At 44.8% G+C, this 14,415-nt stretch overlaps 1 protein-coding gene across 9 annotated transcripts in view; it reads right to left on the bottom strand.

Moving 5' to 3' along the window:
* The window catches only part of LOC307075670 (plectin-like), a 106,338-nt gene that overhangs the window by 53,745 nt on the left and 38,178 nt on the right, over positions 1–14,415 (bottom strand). For 5 of the 9 annotated variants that reach the window (XM_079736334.1, XM_079736337.1, XM_079736336.1 and 2 more), the window contains exon 1: positions 538–4,364. The exons of the other annotated variants lie outside the window; for them this stretch is intronic. In XM_079736334.1, coding sequence (XP_079592460.1) covers positions 538–3,742 — 3,205 coding nt within the window. In that variant the 5' untranslated portion in view covers positions 3,743–4,364. Of the gene's footprint in view, positions 1–537; positions 4,365–14,415 lie in introns of those variants that run through there. 9 annotated transcript variants of the gene reach the window in all.

The raw sequence follows: 14,415 nt of genomic DNA, 5'->3' as shown, positions 1-14,415 counted from the left end.
ATCATCTCAGCTGGCAAGCCTAGCGAGATGGCCCCTGAGATTGCTGTTGTGACCCACCCCTCCCTGCATAGCTCAGTGTACTACCCTGAAGACTGAACCTATCAACACTAAGAAATGGCTATAAAAATGTCTTGATGCATAGCTCAAAGTATGATGAATAGCTAACATATTCTACCAATGAAGATCAATACCAGAGGGCTGTACGCCCATGTGCTATAATACATGGCTCCTCAGTGTCTCAGAAAAACAGAAGAGAGTTAGCAAACTTAATTACTGGACTGACTTCTAAATAAAAACAATGTAGCATTTGAGCACTTTAAAGAGAGGTCAAAGACACTTCCAACACACAAATACAGAGTGCAAAACACATATCGTAGGCTCTGGAAGATTTGTAAGCTGGAAATAAATAGCCCCCCTTTAAACCTCCCACCCTCCATAGAAGTAAGGAAAACCAAGAACCAACAATGACATCACAAGGAAACGCGAAAGGACAGTGGCAGCAAGAAGTGTAACTGGCAAGATATTAAACAATCAAACCTTCTATGAAGTTAGGCCAGGTTTTCTCCTCAGGATCCTCCAGAGTATGGTCCCAGTCTTCCTCAGGTGAGGCGCCATATGCGCACACAGGCGGAGCGGCGTTCACGAGCGCTCGTTCAATGGCAAGTTCTTCCAGGACGTCCAGGTCCAGTTCCTCTTCCTCCTCCACCTCCCGCTCAGGTTTGACAGCTGCTGAAGGTGGTTGGGCCCCATCTTGATGGCCAGCTATATGCTTCACCTCAATGATCTCTTCCACGACTACAATCTTCCTCCTCATGTTGGCCTCGTCTGCTTCTGGACCAAGAGAATGACAGCTGTCCACGAGGTGTGCCTGGGAGGAATCAGGTGTGGCAGTGACAGAGGGTGTGTCCTCCTTCAAGTCCTTTCGTTGGTCTTGGGGCACAGGGGCCTGGGGGACTGAGAGCCCTTTCTTTCCTGCCCTCTGCTTTCCTGCCTGAGCAGCAGAATGTAGTTCTGCAGCTCTGGTAATCTCCCCTTTTTTGAGAGATGGGTTGGCCTGTGCCTTTGCTCCAGTCGCCTCTGCAGCTACTGCTGGTTCTGCTGACGCTAAATCTCCGGCTGCGGGTGCTTCCCTCACAGAGGAGGATGTTTTTGGTTTCGGGACCTCCCGCTTGATATTTTTCACAGAGAGCGGAGCTGGCTCCTCCTCCCCTTTGTCTGCCGGGGCCTCAGTGAACACAGCTGTTGCCTGTCTGATTTCTTCACTGCACATTCTTTCAGGAGTAATCGTTGGATGGCCATCGGTTTGCCCTGTGACCACGGTAGTGGGAGCAATGGCCTGGGGCAGAGAAAGTACATCAGTGTAGGAAAGTGGCTCTTCTGCAGGAGGGGAGACAGGCTCTGTGTTTATGGTTGCTGGAATGCGAGCCTGAGCTTGCTTTTTCGCTTTCCCTCTCTTTTTGCCTTTTGAAGATTCCTCAACCACAATGCTTAATGCAGCAGGGGCTTCAATCATTTCCTTTGATCCTGAAAGTACTACAGTGGCTTTCTCAACAGGTTTTGTGCTTTCTAGAGTCTCTTCAACAGTTACAGTTTCCATTCTAGTGACAGTCACTATCTCTGTTTCGGATGTTGAAGTTTCCTGGTGGGTTATTACAGTCAGGTTGGTGTTGGTGACCCCACCCTTTGAGTAAAGTGGTCCCTGTGGAACTTTGCTAAAACTTGTTCCCTCAACCTCGTCTTTCACTTCTGCAGTGCCCGGAATCTCCACTGGGGGCACTACAGCGAGAGCAACAAATGATTTAGAGACAGTCTGGTCCGCAATTGGTTCAGGAGATAAATTCACCTCAATAGACATTTTGGCTTCTAATTTATTTTCATCATTTGACGGTCCCTCAAGGTGAACTCTGGGTGGCAGTGTTGGTGTTTCAGATGTATCTTGTGTAACATCCAATGAAGCCTGGTTGACAAGAGCCTTATCTGCTGTCATCTTGACGCAAGGTATTTCTGCAGCCTTGGGTGTCGTAGCTTTCTCACGTGAGGATTTCTTTTTTTTCTTTTTTAATTTGGAGCTTGTTTCATTCTCTATGTCTTCTCCAGCAGGAATCTCTGCTAAGACAATGCTAGCATTATTCTGATCAGGAGATTCCTTTTTCAACAATCCAGCTTTATGTTCTAAGGGAGCAGAAACTTCCAAAAACATCAATGGTTTTTCAGCTTCTTCCACACTTTTCTCTATAATATCCCCTTTACTCTTTGTCTCCATAGCAGTGCTCGTTTGTGTTGAGATAACCACTGTTTTCCGGACAGTTTCAACTACTGATGTGGGGGGTTCCAAAGTAATCTCTTCATCAACCTTCTGCGGCAAAGCTTTAACAGGGAGACTCTCTGCTGGAGATTCATCAAGCTTCTGAGCTATTACAATTGTTGATCGCTTTTCCTCCTTGGGATCTGCTTTCAGAAGTGGCTTGTTTGGGGTCTTTTCAGCTACAGGATTGAGCTTGCCCTGAGTAGTAGTTACTTTGGCGGTTCTAGTGATAGAACATTCAGCTGTCGTGGTCCTTTGTGCAGGTCCAATTGGTTGCTGAACCACCTTTACTTCTCGTTGTTCTGATTTAATCTCTCTGGGGGGTTGAGTGGAGATAGCAGGCTTGCTGGTGGTGTTGGGGTCTTCAGAAAGTTTAGGGATCTCCTGATGTTCAGGCCTATTAGTAACCTTCTGAGGCTTCTCTTTAACAACTACAGTTTCAACAGGGGCCTTCACTTCTGCAACCTTAATTGGTAGAGGAGAGGCATTTTCCACACTACTCTTCTCTTCTTTCACTTTTTTTGTGAGAGGAGCGGAGGAGTATTTCATTTCACTAGGATGAATAAGTTCTTCTTTAGCCTTGTCTTTCTTTGTTTCGTTGGCAGAAAACTGAAGAGAAGCCTTTGAGGATACACTCTCACACACAGTTACCTGTGCTGAGGAGTGTGTTTGATCTTTAGCCTTCTTAGCCTGGACCACATGGGCCTTTCCAACAAAGATCTCAGACACTGGACTCTGTTGTGAGGTGAAGAGGGGCTTGTTGCTGCTGACAGCAGCAGTCTGCTGAGAAGACATGTAGGTTATTTTAGCCTGGCCTTCACCAGCATTGGCATCTCTATTGCTGAAGCCCCTCCCTTTCATATAGAGCTGTTGAGGCTGGTCCTTTGTTTCCCATGATGCTCCTGGTCTGGCTGGCTCAGCAGCAGCTGGGCGACCTCTGAACCTAGGGGTTCTATCGCTGTACCCTTCCTCTTCTCCCTCGGCCATCTTATGGCGGTAGCCCTGGCGCTCAGCTAGCCCCTCACGACTTTCTGACCCAGGCCTACCCCCAGGCTTCGGCACATACGACGTAGGGCCTTCAACGGTCTGGACCTGTGCACCACGACGGGAGATGGGAAGCATTGCTGCTGGTCTCTTTACTCTCTGTAGGGAGGCAGGGACGATCTCTGCAGGTAGGCGCAGATAGTCACGTAGGTAAACAATGCCCTCATTTGAGAGGTACCAGTAGAAATGCCTCCAGGAATATGTTTCCTTCACATAGCCTCTGGACTTGAGGGAGAGCATGGCCCGCATCACCTGTAAGTTGCTGATGCCTGGTATCTCAGGATGTTTTGTCTGTGGCCTTTTGTCCTTCTTGGCCACCATCACACCATCTCGAAACAGGAGCTCATAGATGGCCCTCAGATCCCTGAGGGGCATCACCATTCCCGCTACCATTGTGCTGTATGTTCTACTTTCCCTTTCAGGATGAGGAACAGCAAGGAGCTGAAAAGTTCTTCGAGATTGAAAGTTTACTGAATGGCCTCACTCGTTGGTACGTAAAACGATCCAGTGGCAAAACCAGCTGCCACGGGCTATTCAATTAGACAACAAGTATTCCTTTAGTTGCAGTGTCTTTCTTTAGCTTCTTCTGCTTGCTTTTTCCTTTTTAAAAATACAAAAACAATATGTCGTAAAAGGCATTCCAAGGTTTTCCAGAAGTTTTGGTTTTTCTCAAACACAGTTAAGAAAGTATTCTTTCCACAACCGAGCTGGCTGGGACGTGAACAGTCTGTTCTGCCGAGAAGGCAATGACAGAATGGAAGAGAGGGAGAGGGAGAGCGAGAGAGAGGAGTGTGTGTATGTGAGTAAGGGAAAGAGGGAGAGAAAGAGAGTGCAGCACTCCGTTCAGCTCCTCCTACCTTCTGTCTAATTCTGAGGAAAAGATGGCATGGAAAAAAGTACCAAAAGACCTCAAAAACACAGTCCAAAAAAATCACGACGCGAAAATTAAAAGGGAAAACATTTTGAATCCTCTTGTAAATGCTAGAAGGTATACGAGCAGGCGAACCAAATGAATGGAACAGTACACCTATGCAGTGTGCCTGAGCACATGTCCTGTTGCTCTGTGGACTGTAGAGAAACGCCCATCCACACTCATGCGCACGCCTCCTCCAATAAACACACATACATAGTCACAAACAGGCCAGGGCTTTCTGACACACCCACACACTCCCCTTGGCATGTCACAGCATTCACTTTAAGAAGTGGGCTGTGACTTAGAGATTAGTGGCAGGATGGATAGACAGGCCTTCGGCATTGACAAGGATGCAAATGAAAGACACATCAGGTATTATCCGGTCGTGCAGCATTGTTTCCAAAGAGTTAATCAAAAACTCTTAAGTCCTCTGTGCAATGTTTTTAAATAACATTTTACGACTGTAATTATTGTGTCTATTATAGGTTGACATTATAGAAGAGATATAATTACTCAACTGTTGTAAATAGTAGACGTGATGTTGGCTTCAGCTTACAATGGAGCTGGTAAACTGCACAAAGTTATTCATATTGTTATAGTGTTTGTTTGGCAGGGCACTAAGCGACCGCCAGGTGGAGGAAATGAAAGAGACTCACCACCGCAGGGTGACTCATTAGAAATGACGCAACCAACTGCAAGAAGCCCCGTTCCCTTCGCTTCTCTGCTGAGGGATACTTAGGTCCCAATGCCTGAAAATAGCAGTGAACCTACAATCCCACCCAACTATATAAAGAGAAGTGCATTATGGCTAACCTTTTGCAAGCTACCATGAACATGGGATCATATTACTACTCCCTGGATCCATTTTCTCTTTCCTCTGTGCATCTGTCTTTCTTTCTCATCTCTCTTGGTCTGTCAGTGAGTGTCTCCCCTGCTCTGGCCAAACCCCATATGAAGAAACTACAAGGGTAGACCACATGGTGCTGAAAGGGAATCTATATTTTGCTGCATGTAACTGTGAAGTGCAGTGTTGCAGGGATTATAGTAAAATGAAACTCAAAAGAGTGATTCAGCTGTGAAACTGGTGGTTGTGAATGGGAGGTAATGTGAGGCCTATGCCGCCAATGTCTGAAACCACACACCATTCCACATGCAGCCACCAGTTCGAAACTGTTTTGATTTTATTTGCCATGGTGACCAGCACATACTCTAACTCATTCTTATCAGCAGAGTAACAACCTGTGAATGTGTAGCTTTGGACAGCTGAACTACGCTGTCAACTTCCATACAGCTGTCTGGAGGAAGCAGGCCAACTGTATACAAACTGCACCCTTCATTTGCATTTTGTCTACCTAGCAACCCCTATCAGCTCATTCAAGGCCAACAGCTTAATTATAGTCCTTACCTGTCAGCTTTTGACGGTTGGTGTCATTGGGTGTCATTTAATAAAACTTTGATAAAACTTCATCATTTAATAAAACTTTAATAAAAAGTGGTTGATTTCAAAGTTGCGTAATAACAGTGAATTATCCAGCCTAAAAAATATCTTATGTAAACAAACACAATGAAAAACCAACCTTTTTGGAGACATCTATTCTAAGATTTAATAGACAGTGCCTCTGGCTAGTGCCAGTAGTAGCTTTACCTGTATGATTAGGGCAATGCAAAACCATTGGGTTCAGCCCTTGGCTTGAAGAGAGTTGCCAAGCAGGGACATGGCTGGAAGGTATGCAAAGTCTTTCCCAACAGCCTTCCTACCATGAGAATCAGTTCTCAGAGTCTCTCAGATCTCTTTTTTTTTACGTTGAAATAATCTTGAATCTTACAACATGGCAGGGTTATTATGTGCATGTTTGGCTTTGCCTGACAACAGAGAAAAGGTGGTGAAATATGCTAGAATTTTATGAGCATGAGTGTTTAATGCAAATGAGAGGTTTGCATTGCATCAGGTTCTTTGCATTTTTGCAGTGACATCGGATGACAAGAGCAGTGCTTGCATCTCTCAGAACTTTTGATTGCCTTTGGGTAAGAACAGCACAGAAAGCCGACAGCACAACAGAGAAAAAGGCCTGCACATATACTGCAAGCAAAGCAATCTCTGATGATTAAATGCCAGACAGCCATTCACTGAAGACATTTGTGTGGGGTTTCCTCTCATTAGTGCTAATTTGCATTGTGATGGCTACTGCTTTGCCCTCAAGGCTGCCAATCAGTATAATTTAATGCACTGCTAATGCACAAAGTGTTCAGTGAACAGTGAATTGTTCAACAAAATGTGCTAACCTGGCTTCAAGCCCTGTCCCGAGTCATCCTTGTCATCCCAATGTTCAATATCCTGCCTTTCTTTTTCCCCCTCTATATGTGGAGTGTCACTTCTGTTGCTCTTTATACTGGCACAGCATACTGGCATAGCCTCTCCAGCAACCCTGTCAAGATTTGACATTGGGTTATTCTATTGTCAACAGAATGGATCAACAGAAATAGATCACAACTATAAGTGAGCTTCTAGTCTCCACTTGTATCACCAGGTTATACTTTGTAACTGTTCAAAAGTTTCTGCAGAAATAGTTTTTTGCAAGCAATGCCAGAATCGAACCCTGATTGTGTTTAGTCATTAAAGAAACTTCACTTGGAAGGACTGACTGAATGAACAAGGTTCACGTGCACCATTCTGCCCTTCTGCTTCAGTGTCTCAGACTTCCCCACTGCCAAAAATAGAACTGACAGGAGTACTAGTCCACGTCCTGGCGCACGAGGGCCTAATGGTTCAGCACACGTGAACCCCCCTCTGATATCAGAGCCCAGACACTTGAGCCGGTTCCAAGGAAAGGAAAGGAAAGGAAAGGAAAGGTCAGGGCGTCATTTGGTACAGAGGGTTGATTGTGACAGAGTGAGGGTGATCCTCAGAAATCACACTGAACACCAACCTTTCCAAAACGGGTCTTCATACTTCAGTGACCTTGGACACACACACTATCACCTCAAAATAATCATGTCTGAGGTCAAAAGTATTTACTGTCCCACAATAACCTTTAGTAATCATCAGTATTTACACTTGAGTTATAGATATTTGCTCATTTTGGAGCTGTATTCATTCATAGTTTTTTTAATGGAGCCAAAGAAAGTGGAAAGAATAATGCATGTTACTGTGGCCTAATATTCAAGAGGATCCCTATATGGCAGAGCCTCTTCAACATTAGGAGAGCAGATGTTCTCGAGTTAGTAGCAATCAAGAGTTTTGTTATTGCAATCCCTATACTGCAGAGTGGCTGAATTTCAAAGTGCAAGCAGGCTGCTAGAATATTTACATATATAAAAAATCTTCAACTCATTGTCTCTTTTAAGTGTAATTAAACAAGCATACTGAACTCAAACTCCGTCCAGTGGTTGTGGCAGACCGATCCAATCCAGTGCACATGTCCACCCCTGTGTTTGTGTGCATGAGTGTGTGTATGAGTGTGTGCATGAGTGTGTGTATGCATTGAAAAGGTTGTGTGTATAGTTAGGCATATTTCAACCATGAGTCTTGAGTCAACAGACTAGTAGTGCAACATTAGCTATGAGGAAGAGTTCCTGTTTTGGTCAAGGGCAGGGTAAACACCATGCCAACTATGAGCTGTGTTATGAGGAACCACACATACAAGCATACAGACATAGACAAATTATCTAGGTTAAAGGATTTGAAAGACTTGTTTGCATTGTAAATCTCACAACGGCTCGTCCGAGTTGTTTCATAAACATCCACCAAAAAGCCACCGGTACAATATTCCCCTTTCTTTAAGTATAAGAAGCTATCGCTTCTTTAGGAGGAAGGAACATGTTTACGAGCTACAGGTCAAGCGTCGAGGCCAACTCCTTCAGCTTAGTGGCAGCTGCCTTCTCTCAAAGGCTGACGTGTGCAAGAGGACTAACACCTCGCACTGAGGAATCTGTCAAAGCAGCTGAAAAGGGTCTGTAGGCTCCATGTCAACCTGCATCGGCCCACAGCACAACCTGCATTAGCACACAGCAGAAGGCCAAGGACCCCCCCCCCACTCCTCAAAGTGATAAAGATTTCAGAGACATTTTGTACAAATGCTCCTACCGAAAATAGCAAAATATACTCTAGTCTTAATTGAAGGTAGGTTTGAAATAGTTTGCAGGTTTAAGTTGGACATAGCTTCACAACAAGGTTGAAATTATAGTGTTGAAATAGTATTTCTTCAGCCATGGCCAACTCACTCACAACATGATGGCACACCTACTGCATTCTGATTCTTGCTCTATCAAATAAGATATGAAAGATTGGGTAGATCGATCGTCGATTGCACATTGGTCTGGGGAAGCTGCTGTAATTTTCTTCAACACAAGAGGCGTGATCAAGGGGCCTAGTTCATGACTCTGTACGCGATTGGCTGCTTGCCGTCGCTTGCCTGGCGTCATTGTGTTAAACCAGCCAATAGCGCGCCAAGGGGAAAAGCCAGCTTGGTGATTGGCTCCCGCAAAAACATATCGGAAGCAGAAAGAAATGTATTGCTCTTCTCCAGACCCTTGTGCAGGGCAAATTCAGATTTCCGGCAGAATGGACGAGGCTACCCAGTCTAGTAGATATCCAAAGGTAAATACAGACTTCAAACAACACCACTGAGTCTATTTTCAGTGAGTGGAGGTGCCCTTGCAAAAAGGTTGCATAGAGCAGGCACGCCAAGTAGAGCAGAGAAAGAAGTCTCTGACTCACAGGAAAGAAGAACACAATAAGTGTTTAACCTTGGGGAATGTCCACCACAGAGCTAAATGTGGACAATCTAGTGATATTTGGGTTACATTGAAAATAGTTCAATAGAGGATTCATTGAGTATGAGATGTGTGCTATATTGAGGGGGACAGGGTACAGTGATATAAAGAAGAGGCACCATGATTGGCTAAAAGAGAGGTGGATAGTTTGGCAGCATAAACTAAACCTTTGTTTATAATGTACACTATTCTAAACACTGGGCACATAAAGTGTTTCCAGACAAAGGGCCTTGTGTTTTAGGAACTGGGGAACGAAGAAAAAAACAGAGTGAGAGACAGAGGGAAAGGAGAAAAAAGGTGTCTTTGGCATTTCTCAAGCTGCAGCTAAAATAAACAAGCCCCTGTTCTAGGGTAATTAGGATTTAAAAAAAAGGGGTAGTGGAAAGCATATGTTGAATGATCGACATTGGGGGTACTACAGCTGAGGAACAATAAACAAAAATGATTGCCCTGAAATAAGTCCCGGAAACTATTGTAACTTATTTTTATGCAACACCAATAAATATAAAAGTATGTGTATGCACCAACTTTCCCTAGTGTGTGTCCCTAATCATAGCTTTTAAACAACTCAAGCCGACAAGTCAAACCAGTAAAGCTGTTAGTACAGTCCTGGGCCCAGCGATATTTAACGTCATGAGTAAGAATAACCCACTGTGGTGCTGGGAAGAAAGGTTGGCACTTGGCGTCTGCCAGCCTCGCATACGCACAAACCAAAATGGAAAAGCTATAAAGAGGTGCTGGCTTGAGGTAAAAACGACAAGGCTTATTTGTGTCCTAAACTCCACAAGTCAGGGCTCGGACTGGCTACTCCTTTTCCAGAATGGAAAGAAAAATGAAGTCAGCGATTAGCTCCCCTTCCTTGCCCGCAGAAAGAAAGAAAAAACCATCAGCTGTAACAATTGCCAAATCCCACTCACCCTCCTCCCATCAATGTTTGCTTCTGTCTCTCTCTATTTCTATCCCTCTATTTCTTCATCTCCCTCTCACTCCATCTAAAATTGGGGAACTGGCAATACGGTATATGCTGACAAACTAAACAGTGTTCCCGGTCCCTACAGGCCGATTGAGCTGGATACGATATCATCAGAATTTCCGGCTCCACTGCTCATTGGTGGAGGAGTTTTGCTGGAATAACGTGACACGTCTTGTGACAAGTCATAAGTCAAGAGGAGCCCAGGTTACTACACTCCATGCACACCTTCATTCACGAGCGTTCAGGCTACCGATGCCTCCGCCTGTTCCCAAGGAGAACACTCTGTGTACCAAGCATGCCTAGTGCTTCAAATCCTTATCTTGTCAAAGCAGTACATTTTTAACTGTATGGAGCATGGGACGTTACATAAGGTTCCAGTAGAAACACGTTCCAGAAGGGACATTGTTTTATGGGTTAAGCTGGGGGCTTTACCCTGTGAGCCTTATGCGCTTTAGAGCTGTATTTAAGATCAGCGAGACATTTACACACTTTTTTGGGTTTTACTACAGTTGAATGCTGCACAAGTTCACCATCATAAACTCTTCAGCCAAAGTCCATGGGATTCAAGTTGCTTTGATTGCCGCAAAACATAAACAAACACCACACCTCTTTTGTGACACAAGGTAATGTTTAATAATTAATTTTGCTCTAATCTTTTATCGTCAACTGAAAGTGAACGGCGTCGAAATGGCTCTGAAGGAAGAAGGATAGCTTACCTTTTTTAGAGGTACGCCAAAAGCGATCTCCAAGGGGGTCCCCACTGTCCACACTGCTTTGATTTAGATTTAGCATGGTTAAGTCACAACCGTACTAGCTGCCCTCACTAGTCTGGTGAAAACTACCGCTGGCTGCTTCTGGTAAGCCCCTGGAAGCCCATTTTGTGGCAGGCAAAGCAGAGAATAATGCCCAAAGATGTGGACAAGGGAGCAAAGAGAGGGAGTGGAAGGGTGCTGGCGATGGGTGGACAGAATATAGTACCAAAAAAAAAAGGAGACACAAAGGATTCTCCTCATCCCCTTCTCAAAAAAGGCACACATGAACATCTAGACTATAAATCTGAGGGCCTCCTCAGACCCGACATGTCCTTCTATTGCTGCCCCAGCTACCATGCCCGACGTCCCTCACATCTAGGAGAGCCCGTTGCATTGTCCCAGCAACACTAACTGCGGTACACACACTGGAGGCCTTGTTCCTCACAGGGCCTCCGATATTTCAGCCCACAGTGTTTGAGGCCAAGGGTGGACATTGTAAAGCATTGAGACAAGGAACAAGCAGGAGAATAAGACTTAAAAAAAAGGGGGGGGGGGGGGGTTGACTCATGCCAGCACAGCTAAGAGCAACTGAACTAAAAGGCACTGGTAAGGCATCCAGAGCCTTCGCCCACAGAATAATATGCGGTTGGATCCTGAATACTTATGTCAATTAACTTTTACCAGGGCGAAACAAGCAGGCAGGTCTTCTTCCAGGCCCGTGCTGTATTATGGAGCAATGGTTTTGCAAACAATTTCCATTATGGAAGATTACATCTATATGGGTGGGGGGAACCATGGAAATAGCTTGTTCAAACCATTGCTCCATAATATAGGGCATGCGTAGAGGTGTTCTGGTCCCAGTGTGGGAAGAAATATGGTATTTGATTGTGCGCTCCTCCATGATGTGTTATAACAAGGATGTCAAGGATTTGCCTTTGATTTACAACCCGCATGGCATCTTTGCCGCATCAAGTAAACGAGCCCCCGCACTGGGCCCCACCGTGGCGTAAACCAAGCACACCACACCTGATGCTTCCCGTTGAGGTTGCTGCTGCCTCAAGCCCTAAATTATGGAGCAATGTTTTTTTTACAATCCATTTCCATGAAGGTAGATAGCATCTATCTGGGAGGAGGATACCATATAAAGTTGTAACAGATATTCCGAGAAAAGAGGAGAGTGGATGGAGCCACACCGCCCAACTGAACACTGAATAATGCAGGAGACATTTAACCTGCCGCACCGACGCAAATGAAGAAATTGAAAACAGTTATGTCGAAAGTCTACTGAGAGACGTTCTAGTGTAGTACTCTTCTGTCCAGACATGCACAAAGCAAGATCAATTATGTTGACGATAGCAAAGGGACAGAAAAAAGAACAGCTTGTTTTCTCATAAGGGTTCCTGATTTCCATACAGTCTAACCAATCCTAACTGGAAACAGACCATTACAAAATGGTGCTGGAGTGTTCTGGTAAAGGGAATTTAAAATGGCTGTTTAACACACCAGGTTTGAACGTGCCAGCCACCGGGGGCTAGTCCATTTGCGCCACCCAGAGACCTACTTCTGACTTTGAGACAGTGTGCGAAGAGAGAGAGAGAGAGAGAGAGAGAGAGAGAGAGAGAGAGAGAGAGAGAGAGAGAGAGAGAGAGAGAGAGCATGTAATGCAATATGATAGACTTTATTCGACACTGGATGCCAGGCAACAAGTTAGTTTATCGCTGCTCACAAGATTTGCTTAAGACACAGTGGGTTATAATTAAGTGAGTCACCATGTGACTACAATTTCAAAATTCTGGACAAAAAGAAGTATTTGTATTGAAACGAGGTGGGAGAAACACCATGTGTGGAATGTTTTTTCAGTGACTCAGACCACACGTGGGTGTGTCCATACTCCGGCTTCTGGTTGCCATAGCAATCCAACTACCAGGATAGGAAATGTTCATGTGCTCTCCATTTCTGAGGTCACAAGGAACTAGGGCTATCTGTTACCATTGGCAACCATTCCCCAAACAAAAAAAACAGACACCAGATCCGGTCGGAGTCCGTTCTGACCGGATCCAGTCGGTCACAGTGGCAGATTTGCATTGCAACCTCAAGTGACTGAGAAGTATCTTTAGATAGACCAGTTTAAATGCATCCATCACACTATAAATACATCACCCACAAAACTACAAATGCAAGCACGTGAGCGCACACACACATGCACACACAAACACATGTTCATGCACAAACAACACATACACCCTCCAGAAGGTGATTTATTATCCACATTCCAATAAAAACCATTCCATCTGGAGAGAATGAATCAGTTGCATTCTTTTTCCTCAGCCAATCACAGAGAGCAAGGGAAGGGAAGAAAGGTTTGCCTTTCACGAAACAAAGGCTGGCAGTAACTTCTGTCATTTGTTTGTGGCGTGGAGCATAAGCGCCCTATTCTCCGAAGCTTTGGACATGGACTCCAGCGGTGACTCACATCCTTTTCATCCGAGTTTATGAACTGCATTCAGGGACAACGGACTCCGCAAGATAGCTTGTGTTTTATTTGCATCGCAGAGCAATATGATGTATTGTTGTGTGTTGATAAAAGTGAACAGCCATAGCAGCTCGTTGCTGCTAAGGTCATAAGGATGTTTAATCCTGTCCTTAGTGTGCGTGAACGACCTCAATGGGGATCATTTTAACATTTCCAGGCACCAGTGTTCTGGTCTTAGTGTGGAAAGAAATATGAAATTTGATTGGGGGCTCCTCTATGATCTGTTATTACAGCCCTCAAGGACCTCAACCGTCTGGCATCGACGCTGCATCAACTAAATAAGCCCCCGCAGTCTTGGCCACGCTCTTCAGTAAACCAAGCACTCCACGCCTGAACACTGTTGATTTTTGTGCTTGATGCCACATGGACCCAGTAGCCATTGCATATGGATAAATGTCTATGATTTGGTCTTTGTCTTGGCCAGGACCACACAGATAGATACTTGTTGGGACCGGTGCAAGGGCATGTATTGAGACTTCCCCTTTGTCTGTTTCGAGAAGCGAAGCCGGGCTGGGTCCAGGCTCAACTGTATCCTGTTTTTAGACACTAAACCCATGGAAAACCCGCCTCCGGTTTTGTGTGTGAGGTATTAGTTAAGTGTCTGAACAATGGGCACAGCCGCATAGTATCCTGAAGACCTTCCTCCCAAATGTACGATCATATAAATAAAGCAGGACAGAGTTAACCCATGCCCCAATCTGAACTGCAGACAAGTCACTTATGCATCGCTGCACTTATTTGTTATATGTTTATATAATATAACATTGTCTAGTCTCTTAGTTTACAACTGGTCCCCCAAAATGAGAATTACAGTTCTGGTCAACCAATAATGCAAGCAACGTGTAGCTAGTATGGTAGTATTTCTGTGTAAACTGTGTGGCAACATACGGCCCACACAGAGTGTATTCTACCCTACCAGACTTATCAGGTTACTCCCTTGACACTAGTGACATTTGCTCTATGTCTTCACAGAGCCATGGAGAGCCTGCAGACCTACTAGGGCATCTAGAGGAGAACGTATTATAGAATAACTTACACGTATTAGGAGAAGATGTTGTACAATAAACTGTCTTGCCTCAAATAGATATGCAAATATTATACTGCACTCTTCATGCCATTGTA

The sequence above is a fragment of the Pollachius pollachius genome, assembly GCF_949987615.1.
Source record: "Pollachius pollachius genome assembly, chromosome: 1".
Taxonomy (NCBI): Eukaryota; Metazoa; Chordata; class Actinopteri; order Gadiformes; family Gadidae; genus Pollachius; species Pollachius pollachius.
Note: the sequence above shows the minus strand (reverse complement) of the source record. Positions and strands in the feature narration are given on the sequence as shown.